Source organism: Anopheles funestus, chromosome 3RL, assembly GCF_943734845.2.
Source record: "Anopheles funestus chromosome 3RL, idAnoFuneDA-416_04, whole genome shotgun sequence".
Taxonomy (NCBI): Eukaryota; Metazoa; Arthropoda; class Insecta; order Diptera; family Culicidae; genus Anopheles; species Anopheles funestus.
In genome coordinates this window covers 4,810,726-4,823,066 of record NC_064599.1, presented here as the reverse complement: position 1 = coordinate 4,823,066, position 12,341 = coordinate 4,810,726, and the positions used below count along the sequence as shown (strand labels likewise).

Here is a 12,341-nt window from a genome sequence, read left to right as displayed (position 1 = left end):
ATGCAGGACCTTTCGCCTTCCAACCAAGGCTAATAATAAAGAAACGTGACGATCGGGCAGATCTATGCAACGCGTATCCTTTTCGCTAAATCGTGTGGTTTCGTTGGCTGGACGCGTCACAAGGAGCTGGAGGTACTAGCAGAATGGTAATCGAACAGTAACCGAGCAGCAACATACAATCTGATAATCCATTTGCGAAAGGCGACAGACGTGCGCTTGCGCACCTAGATCGCAACCGAAACCAGAATGGTCGATTCCTGGAAGAGGGTGAGTTACCATGCAACACGACATTTGCGCACAAAGAACCGATCGAAAGAAATCTGCGACGCGATTGAAGGACACCGCGTAAGGTACGATCTGATCCAGAAAACTTTCCAAAAAAGCTTCCACGTTTTACGGATCGGCCACGTTCATTTCGCGCTTTGGGGGGGTTTTGGGTCCGTAGCTCGAGGATCGCCGGCCGACACAAGAATTGCGCAATCACTCGCGCTCGTATGAAACCGGACTGATGGTAGAAAAAAAATTAAGGAAAGAAGCAACCAACGCGAAAGCGTACAGGACACCAGAAAGCGAATGCCCATTGAAAGGAAAAGCCCTTCCCACGGACTTTTGTTCGAAACGGTTGTTCACCGGTATCCTGTACATCGGATTGCACTTGCACTTTCTGTACGTGCAGTTACACCGCTCGGGGGTTGGGCACAGTGGGGATGAACGGTGGAACGTTTTGGATGGTTGATTTTACAAACTGGTCGTGGCTTTTTGCAACGGGCTTACATCAGGTCTGTATGTCCTGGAAAATGCGAAACATGATAAGTTTCCTTTGTGAATTTTAAAATTAAAATATAATGGCAATAATTGGAAACGCTCAAAAAAGGCATTAAATTGAGCAATAAGCGTAGTTTATTGTGTTTATGAAATTTTTTGTACACTCGGTAACTATTGTACTATTTACTTAGAAAATAGATGAAAAGATAGAAAAATGATGTACCTCTTTCCGTGAATTATTGCGCCCTAATAGGACATACTATAGGACCACTATAGGACTATATTACGGCTGATTTGTTTCCAATGAGTTTATCACTTTAAGATTCGCTCAAAATTACTAGCATTTTTAAGGATCTTGGACTGTTTTTAATAGGTTTTTGATTATTTTTGTTGACATTTATTTTAACACTCAAATTTCTTAATGCTGAATTAAAAACCTTTCACAAGGCGTAGATGAAATTCTAACCACTTATCAATCAACGAAACCAGCCGCGATCGATGAGTGTATTTTTTTCTCTTCTTGTTTTCATTCCCGTTTCATTCTCTTCTTAGTTTCGCGCAGACCAAGAAAAAAAAGTGCATAATTCGATTCATATTGTGCAGCTCGCAATCTTCCCGCCACGATGTGCGCCTTTTTGTAAATTTCACCTCCTTTAGCACTGTGCACACGAATTGCAACTTACATTCAATTATGGTATGACCCAGAAAGGCAGACGCGGCAAGCGTATGAAGACAAAATAAAAACAACTACAACATTCAGCAAGGAAAGCAAAAACTCGCAAGTTGCAAGGCAGCCTGCAGCGTCAGCGGCCAAAAATCGAGAGTGAAAACCGGTGTGGGGCGATCGAACGAGCCGAAAGGAGTAGAATTAAGCAAAGTAACGCAAAAAAAGGAGCTGTAGCTCATCAGATGCAAACGTGCAATTGCATCGGAAACTGAACAGTCGGTAGAGAAAGATGAAGAAAAACAATACAGAAAAAACCACCCGAAACATGTCCGCCAAGTGCACGTGAAGGGGTGTGGTGCTATGGCGGGAAAAAATAATGCACACGAGGAAAGGAAATGTCGCAGGACAGACGCGATGCAGCAGCTTGCAGCGAAGTGCATCGAAATAGCATGCAACGAAAGGTAAGCCGCTGGCCTAGCGACTCCTTTTCGCCACACGGTTCTTTCGCTCTCTCCCAACGCAGTGCAATAAACAGTTTCATTGCTCATAAATTTATGATTGTCCCGCTTTTTTTTTCTTCTTCTCTACCGATCACCTTTGCTTATAACCTTTACGTAGTGTAGAAGACAGCAAAAAACCAACCCAAAATATCACAACAAAAAATTGTGAACAATCGACCGAAAATAACAAACACACCAGGCCGTTGCGATTGTACCGCAATGCAAAAGGTACCGTATGGTAAAATTATAAGGATAATGCGTTTGTACTCGATCAGTCGAACCGGTCACGTTTCTTGCGATTGTGAAATATTCGTGCGCATATTTTTAAGTTGCATTGGAATATGTTACAAGTAGTTTCACTGATCGATTTAGCTCCGTAATCAATTAATCGGAAAAAGACGATTCGCAACAGTAACCGGAACGATTCAACGTATTTAAAGAATTTCGGATAGTTAATTTTAACCGATCAGGAACTAGATTTCCAACCACACCAGACAACCAAGCTAGTGCGTTAGACATTGGATCGTTTAAAAATAACGCATAGAATTTAGTTCTATGAACACCGAAATTGCTGGGAAGGCATGTTATTGCATCACTAGAAAGAAGGAAGGAAGTATTGAGAAATGCAAATACCTTGCGACAGGAGGTGTAATTTCTATTTGTAGATAAACCTATTCATGCGGTACCAAAAATATCCTAAATTAAAGAGGAATGTAGTCGTTTTAAAAACCTTGAGAATATCTTTATTTTCCAAGGATTTCCAATAGTGAATTTCACTCTAAGAAAATGTGTAATCTTTTAGAACATTGATTATATATGTAAATTGGATATCTTATGACGATTGTTTATCCTCAATCCTCTGAGACATGAAATCTGTTCAAAACTGAGGAAATCCTCTTAGTCACGTTCAAGACGAAGATGCTCAGAAGACTCATGTGGTAGGACAATGGAGGAGTCGCGATAATGAAGAACTTTATAAGTTGTACGATGAATTCAATGTCTTACAGCGAATTAGACCCACCAGACTCCGGTGAGTTGATCATGTCATTCGATTGACACCGGACAACCCAGCCTGTAAAGTCCTTTCAGGTCGTCCACATGGACAAAAGAGACTTGGTAAGCCCAAACTGAGATCTGCCAATTAAGTGGCAAAAGACAACGAGAAGCGGATTCGTGCAGCAGTAAGTATGGGATAAATCCTTCTTAGCGCACTCTTCTCGATCACAAAAGGAGTCATTCTACTGAGCTACCTTACTATGAACGTTTTTGGTTAATCAAAGTTTGAACTTCAAACAACAAATATTTTATCGCACCTAGTTTGGAAGCTATTTTGAACGAAATTAGCTAATCAATTTCGATCTTTCAATTTGAACGAAAATAGTCATTTAACCCACCAAATGTAAGTCATTAACCAATCGAACCCTTTTCAGGTTCGTGATCTTTACAACGTCCATCACCTCCAGCAGAGACGACGATGAGTCCCATTCGTTTAGAAACGCATCTCGTCCCCACACAGACACCGTCGTTTTCGTGGACATACGCCCGATTGCAGCACACTTAATGAGCTACCATCATTCTGCATTATGTTCGTCAATCCCCACCCCTTATCCGTTACCATTTTCCCCTGCCTTTCCATTCCGTTTTATCCCGCAATTACTACAAAACATCATCCAGCGGAGCGAACACTAGCAACAAGCTCACCGTTCAATGTTGGTACAATTGGGTAGACTGTGAGGAGGCACTTGAGGAGGCAAACAAAAAATGACCCACAGCACTACAAGAAGCTACTCAACATCTGCCAAAGTGAAAAGGTTAGCGGTGTTGTACACATGTGTGTCGCACCTTGAAGGTGACAAAACGATGCACATCGGCACGGAATGTAATGCAACGAAATTTAGATGATGCCGAAACACGCCCAAACCGCACTGGAAATTGTTGCGAAAACAACCACAAAAAAGCCCATCTTTACTGGCAAGAAGCAACAGAAGGAGAAGATTGTACAGTAAGTTTCTTTTGGCTGGGGGTTTCTTTTGTTGCTGTTGCCTTCCATACCATACCCTACTCTAACGAGTGAGATGTAAAATAATTGCCAACGTAGAAAACCAATTGCAATGACAATAACACATCAATTCACGCACCAAGACGATAGTTACCGGGAGACGGAGAGTCTTTTGTTGTGCATCAACGTAAGTGTTTCTTTCTTTTCTGCATTCGTGTGGCCTGCAATACTGACTCTGTTTTTTTGCGTATTTTCTAACACGCGTAATACGCATTTGACACATACACGCGCGCGCGCATAAGGTACGCGCACGCATTTCAACATCGGACGTGATCGCCGAAGTTGATGAGGGTTTTCTTTCCTCCGGACGCCTTTTTTTTGTTACTTCTTCCTTCTTTCTTCTTCTCTTACTTTTTGCTGCTAGCATTATTACTACTTTTTCATAACATCACATGGCGTTAATGTCAAAAGCACTGCCACAGCAATGACAAATGCGTGTTCCAAATTTGACTAAATGAATCAATTTCGGTTTTCGTTAGCTTGTTTCGAAACTTTTGGTTCCCCCACACCCCTTCAGTTGGTTGGTTGGGCGATTTAAAAATGAAATCACATTTTCAATTGTTCTTTTTTTAGTACATTATAACACGAAACTTTAAGTACCGAGGCGGGATGTCATCTTTTAAGTATGTCGCTTATGTGTTACGTGTAAGACTACTGCCCTATTGTTAGTGTTATGATTTTTTTTTTGAAGCTTTGATCAAATCAAAATCTTTATAAGAACAATAAGCTTCTCTCTTCATATGAATAAATGAGGTTAAAAATGTAAAACACATTTTTCACATCTTGATTAGCTGGTTTTCGACCCTTTTTTCCAATTCAGTTAATTCTTGTATCTAATCCTATATTCAGAAAAAAAACATACATCGTTTAACCCAACTAACTTTCAAATTAACCTGTTCCGACTTCGACGGTTTCGAATCGGTGGAGCTCATTCTAATCACGTGCTGCTTAATTCACGGTCACACGATCACAAACACCACCACCAACATTGTTTTTTATTGAGCTCGAAATCGAACTTCCACCAGCACGATGGAAAAGTCTCGGGAGTTGTGAACGGTTGTCAGGTGGCAGTTAAGCTCCACGCCGTACACACGTTTCACTAACGCAAAATTGTGCCAAACGAGCCAAAGTTCCCAAGAGAAGTCGAGCGAAAAATTGTCTCAATAAATCCGATCATCCGTTGAGAAAACCCCACGAAAAAAAAACACACACACACGAGCCAAAACTAAGCCACTACAGCACTAATCTGAAAAGGTGTAAATTTTTGGAGATTTTTTCCTTCCATCTCTCTGTCCATTTTGCGTCAGCCGTGCTTTATTTTGTCATTTGAGCCGCCATTTTTTTCTCTCGTCTCTCCCACCAGCCCACATTGTCACCAGAAACACGCACACTGGTTTAGGATTTGGATTTGGAGTTGCGTAATATTGACTCCGTGTGCCATCGTTAGCTCCAGTTCCACAGCCAAACTTGTGAAGGTGACGCCTGTTACCGTAAAGTAACGCAATCTTCTTCGAAACATGGACGACAGTTAAGACGTCAATGGAAATTAGGCTTTTTAATGCATGCAAACCGTTTCAATCAATTTAGTTGATAACACAGTCTTCGGGGGTAGTTAACTACTTGGTTCCATTTTGAATCTAGTTGTGATAAGCGCAACTTAAGCTTTTGTACCAAATGTTCCGAGAGTATTCGAAAAAGTGGCAGAAATAACAGCTGCATATTGGCACAGCCATAGACATCTGCTAAAACAGTGATTTCAACGAACATCTCTGAGACGAGCCGGAAAAGGCAAATAGTCAGCGCCAGCAAACAAATGGTGTAGTATGAAGATACACATTGTCAACGTGTTTTTTTTGCTGTGCTCACAAAAATAGACTAACCATTGTTTTAGCGAAATGTTACTTCATTCCTTAGGGTGGCAGTTACGCAAAAAATAAATCGTTCAAGGTCTTGGGAATATCTGGATACATGTCTGATCAATATTTGAACTGATTGAATCGTGTGTTTTTTTCTCAGGTGTTTCTCGTTCTGTCATAGAGAGTTTAGTCTACAACAGTTTTGTTTGGTTTGATTGTTTTTTGTTAGCTAAATGCAGATACATTTTCAAGTTCATTTTTATTCTCAAACTGTCAACCTTTATTGCGACTGAATTTTTGGAAAACTATTTTGACAAAGAAATGATTACATTGTCTCAAAATTATTAATTATGATTATATTATTGAATATTATTTTTCATTTTTCTACCGAATCTTTTACAGTGCTACTTTATGGTCAAAACGTTGCCATTTCTCCTGGGAAATCATTTCCGTTGTAGTTTAAAATTTCCAATATTGCCTTCCACCTTTACCCGTTCGGAAAATCCATACTTCTTCCACTGAACCTCCAAAAATTAACTCAACTGAGAACTTAATTCGCATCTCTTCCTAAGCCTTCCACACTGAGACTAGTTTTACCACCAATCTTACTTGTCAGCTGTCCGTGTAAGGTTACTACTAACGCTATAGCTCTTGCAACACTCCCTCCTCACGGACAGCTTTATTTCGGCAGTAAATAATCCGCTAATCTTTCCACCTTTCCTTTCCTTCCTGCAGCTCCACACGTCATAAGCTTAAGTCCTCTGTCACCGCTGTACCCGCTCAGAAGGTTGAGTTACTTTTCACGTTTTTGATTCTTTTTTTTCACTAAACCCAAAACTACTTTAAGCTTAGTTTTCTACTTTTGGGGGAGCAGAAAAAAAAGAGGCAAGTTTGAAGGTCCATTCCGCTTGCTTCATCGCGCCTTTCCTTTCCTACATCCTCTTTCGCTATGTTTACCGTTTCCGAAAGTGAAACAATTTCCAAACACCAACAGCAGGGTTTTACACGATCGGCTTTCGGTTGGGTTGTAGTGGTCAGGGTATTTTTTTTTCGCGTCGCATTTACAGCTAGCTCCCCTAAAAGAAAGAAGCACCCATTCCACAAGTGTCGAGTGGCGTTGGCGATTTCACTCTCAGTTTTTAACTGTACCAATACAGCCAAAATAAAATTGTTTAAATCTTATAAAAAAACCCCACAAGAAAAAAAAACATTGTCTTAATTTTTTTCTTTCAAATGCCCCTCCGCCATGAGTGACAAGAAAGAAAAAAAAACCCACCCTCCCATTGGGACACCCGCCGCACACAGTCGAGTGCGTGTTTCCGAAATGAGCCGTGAGATGAGTGGCTCTCAACTCACAACCCACCCCAAAAACTCATGCACGAACGGTGGGGAGAAGTCAAGCCCCAATACCGCTCGCGATAGTGAATAGAGGGAGCGAAAAAAAACTCAAAACGCACACACACACACGCGAACTTACGGCCTTTTCAGCATCACCCGCGTGTTGCTCCATCAACGCAACGCAAAAGGGAGGATGTGTTTTATCTCGCCTTTGCTCGCGTACACAAACGAGGCCCCCCGCTTGCGCTAGCTCACCCGCACACAGCCGTGGCTCATTCGCCTTCGCCTACTTTGTCTATGAATAGAAAACGCTTCAGTACGCGTCGACCGGGCCCCGATTGCGCAATCTCCATCGAGAGTGAAAATTGGCCAAGTGCAGTAGGCCATCGACGGAAAGTGGGTCGCACACAGTGACGAGCGCGCGCGCGTATGTATACCCTCGCCCCGAACAACCGGATTGTTTCCCTTTGCTTCTTGTACCCGTGCTTGCGCTCCAATCCATCACCAAACCGCACGAGATTAAAGGGTCTTTTGTGGGGCGGGTGGAAGGAGGAAGAAGGTGGAACAACAGGAGCTAACTCACGTTTAGATGTGGAAGAGAACCGTCACTTCCCTTGCGTTTCCCCGTCCCAAACGGATGTCCGATTTTTTCGGGTGGGTTTTACTTTACATAAAACGTTAATTTAGTTTGCACGAGAAATGAAACATGCTTAGCGCACAGGAATGCTTGTGAAGATTGGTTACATTTGTTTATTTTCCCACCTTCAGACAGTCGACATTTTGAAAGGGTGTGTCAGTATACATATCGTAACGCAACTTGTTAAAAATAAATTCAAAATAGTGACAAATTGTATGAAAATATAACTTGCAAAGAAAATAAAAATTAAAAGAAAAAAAAACAATTGACACATAACACACACAAATATTACCCCTTAATTCGAGCTAACACTTCGGACAGGGTCTTCTTTTCACGGCGAGCTTCATCATCCCGTGATTGTCCGAGGTCGGGAATTGATTGCGTAAAGCCGTCGCGACCACGACGGGACGCAACACGCGCATCAGTGCGATATGTGGCGGAAAGCCGGGAAAAAGAAAACATAAAACAAACGGCAAACCCATACGAGGCGGGGAGAATCACACACATACGGGTGAGTCCGCGTGTCCAACGATATCCGACGAACATCGCCGTAAAAAAAGGCAATCGTCATCAAAAACCCGGAGATATGTTCCTCCTATCCGATGGACTGTCAGCGTGTGCTTATCAGTGTGAAGAATTTGCCTCCAACTCGGGCGCACGGAAATCATGATCTTGCATCTTAAAATGTTACTTAACTTTGTGGACTTTAGGTGGATGTTTAGTGGAACAAAAGATATTTTCATTTAGTATATTTTCTTTGTAAAATAAATACCTTTTTTAAAGATGAAAAAGAAGTATCAAAATGCAATATTAAGAGATCGAAGTGCTTTGAAGTGATACCAAAGGAATTCTTGGACGAACTTCATGTTTTACGTTTAATGAGCTGATAGTTCTCGTGTTCATAAAGTGTTTGTAACGTATTATGTCTAGACACTAACGAATGGATGACATGTAAAATGAGGTGTAAGAGTTCCGCTTTACCACAGCACATGATTTACAATTTCCGCAAGAAACGACCAAGATATACTTGAAAGTAAGATACATTTGCTATACAATTTCTTCGCCGAAAAAAACAATTCTCCCACAATCCTACAATTAGTAACCCATTTCAATTGGACGTTCACATAGCACATTCGTGACGACACTGTTATCTACTTCACATCCATTTCTATCTACGCTTTGTGAAACTACCCGATCCGGAACCAATTCTTCTTGTGTGAGCATGGGTGTCTGTGTTGGCTGGAATTGATTTAACTTCCAACAGAAGAACGGAGACGATCGTACAGATGAAGAACCAAACTTTCACCAGACAGAGTGGCCTGATGATGATGGACCTGCGAAACGTGTGAATGCACCGAGTGTGGCTTGTGTAGAATTGGGCTGAACAGGAAAGTCTACCAGACCGTAACCGAAACACACCCAGGATGGATGGCGCAATGTAGTGTTTAATGTTTTTGCCAACACATCGTTGTCCCACGATGAGCTTTTTCTTGGTGTCTTTTGTTTTCTTTTTTAAATCTATCAATGCCGGTGGCCACAAGACCGAATCCTTCGCTCAAGCACTGACTTCCTTCTGTCTGCTACAGTGGAAATGATTGCGGGTGGAAGGAGTCATAAAAATGAAAGTGTGTTCAGCTTTTTTTTGCCTCTTCCTACTACTTGTGGAATGATTCGTCTTCTTGTGGCCAAATGAATGTGCAGCGAATAAAAACATTATTGTAAACCTCAGGGAAAAGATTCCAAAAGATAATTCAAACTAAAAGGCAACAAGTAGATAGTACAATCCTTGCTCATTGCTTGGAAAATTTATATTTTCTTGATAATTTACAAATAATCTAAAGATAGATAAAAAAAAAAACATGCAAGTAACAGAGAACATAGATAATAAACATAAAAATCATAGCTTGATGAGATCGCAACTAAAAGAGACATTGAAGATAATTAAAATCTCACAAGTAATTTTGAACACCCCAAGGAGATATGTTGTAACAAGGCACAAGAAAGAAAGAAAAAACCATCTATTTTCCACACATTTGCAGTTTCGAATGAAAACTCATTACACCGTTTGTTCCGCTGTCGATTGCTAAAAGCAATCATGCTCCCCATCATACAAAGTCATCCAACACATATCGCAGGTCAGACAAGCAAACAGCAACGGCAACAACCAACAAAAAAAAACAGCACATAAGCTTCGCAAACCAGGCAGATTGACACACTTCACGCTTACGAACGGAGGGCATCATAACGAATTATGCTGATCGATTCGCTGCCCGAGCCTTTCTGAGGCAAGCTCGAACGCCAGTTAATAACTGCCGCCACCACCAGCAAAACCAAATTTCGTGCATGTTTTGGAAAAGAATATACCAACCACCCAAAAAAAAACAAAACAAAACAAAATATATATATGAAACGAACCGAACAAACCATTCCATAAGTCACACCACGCAACCGGCGTGTTGGGGTGTGGGGACCTTTTTTCCAATGGGTCCCTTAAGAAGTCCCACACGCCGTGCACCACGATTGCACCATTGGAATAATAATAAGTTGCATTTTCGGATGCTTGAATATTCATGCCATTTTTTACCGTCCGGGTGGAGGCTCGCGCATGGACCCCCAAAAACCAACCCCCAAAAAAAAAAAAGAAACCATAATCAGTTAGCGTGCGGTTGTGAGGGTGGATGAGGAAAATGCCTTCCCTTACACCCTTCCACCTTCCCTTTTAGGCTGGTGCGCAGAAACCCTAAAATTAAAGTAGGTCAGTGGTATAAATTTTATAGCCATTGTGTTACGAATCTGTTCCCCGTTCTGTGTTGGGGAAGACGGGGGCAGGGGAGAGTTTGTGTTTCACATATTTTGTTGCTTTTTGTATTTTACTTCTGTTTTTTTAAGTAAGGCTTGTACTGCGTATTGCATCCGATGCAAGCAAGCAAACTCATCATTTACAAATGATGCAAAGTAATATTTTGGGGACAGAGCAACATCCACAGACAAACACCCACCGCAAAGTCATTTGTACAGCACATATTTATGCTTTTTGCTTTTGCATACTACCTCTTGTGCAGCCTCTTTTAGTACACACATTACCGATGCAAAAAATTATACCTGTTGACATTTATGGTTTGCCCATGTTTGATGGGCGACATCGTTCATAATTGAACGGAAATACCATCGAGAGTGTGGTTTGCTCGTACGCACGAAAGGAAATGAACCGCCCCGTGCGAAAGTTTACCATCGTTTTGCAATTATGATTCTGACACCATTTTGCGATCATAAAATTGACAGAAATGTGCCTTAGTTTGTGTGTGAGTCTGGTGAAATGAACTTCACCGTTGGAAGGTTGTTTTGAGAATAACAAATTTATGGAAAAATTTAATTATCTCCTCAGTTTAATTCATGTAAAACTTTACACTGTTTTAATTGATACGGGAACAGGACGAGTTATCTCTTGGCAAGGATCGCAAGTAAAAGCTTCCCAGTGAGCTAATATATTGAATCTAAATTAAAATATTATTCATGATTCTCTGAGGATGAGGATGCTTGAGTCTATGAGGATTCATGAGTTTCTGAGGAAACAGGAGTCTATGAGGATTCTTGAGTTTCTGAGGATTCAGGAGTCTATGAGGATTCATGAGTTTCTGAGGATTCAAGAGTGTATGAGAATTCATGAGTTGCTGAGGATTCAGGAGTTTCTGAGGATTCAGGAGTCTATGAGGATTCATGAGTTTCTGAGGATTCATGAGTCTATGAGGATTTATGAATTTGGGAGGATTCATAGATCTCGAAAGATCTATGATTCTTTAGAAAAATCTTGCAACTCTAAAGATTTAGCAATCTGTAAGGATTCAATATTTTAGACATTAATTTGGTTTACTTCAGAAGTAAGAACATTATTGAACGATTCTTTAATCTTGAATGTCTTGATGTCAAATGCCTAACAGAGATTCACAGAGAAACTTCATTCAGACTCAGTGATGTGAACCAGATTCACCCAACGCTAAACTAAACCAATTATGCGACAATTAAAATTAAACTATACACACGCAACCGAATCTGTCAGGGAAACCAAACTAATTTGCCCTATTAACGACTACCTCCTTAATGAAGTGCGTCCCATTCTCAAGGGCCCGGCTTAATCACTCACACAGGTTGTATCGTACGCAGTTGTGTGGCGTACAAAAATAGCCTAACCGCTTACACCCCACACTTCACAATTCCCTTCCCCGTCAGGCTTCACCCAAGCTTACTTAAAATAGACAAAAAATAACACACTCTAGTAAAGCGTGATTCGACTAACGAAAACTAGCTTACTAACGTACAAACACAAACGTGTCGAATGCAGGCAAAATGGGTAAGAAAATTAATCCCCACACACGCGACTGGCGATACATTCTTGACGACGGCCTAACCTCGGGTCCATTTTCTAAAACTAGGTCTAGTGTACGAGGGCAGCCACTTTCCGTCATGGCAAAACCCTCCCTCATTCCTCCCGCATTGCGTGATGAAGCGGGCGATGGCGATC

The 12,341-nt window shown here is 41.2% G+C and overlaps 2 protein-coding genes across 22 annotated transcripts in view; one reads left to right on the top strand and one right to left on the bottom strand.

Annotated features, from left to right (window-relative positions):
* LOC125772126 (probable ATP-dependent RNA helicase DDX17) overlaps positions 1-8,044 on the top strand; it is a 120,453-nt gene extending 112,409 nt beyond the window's left edge. The window contains exon 3 of the mRNA XM_049443536.1: positions 7,775-8,044. Within this exon, the coding sequence (XP_049299493.1) occupies positions 7,775-7,872 (98 nt within the window). The 3' untranslated portion in view covers positions 7,873-8,044. The remainder of the gene's footprint in view (positions 1-7,774) is intronic.
* The window catches only part of LOC125772116 (nuclear hormone receptor FTZ-F1), a 100,999-nt gene that overhangs the window by 51,727 nt on the left and 36,931 nt on the right, over positions 1-12,341 (bottom strand). The gene's annotated exons all lie outside the window — the stretch shown is intronic.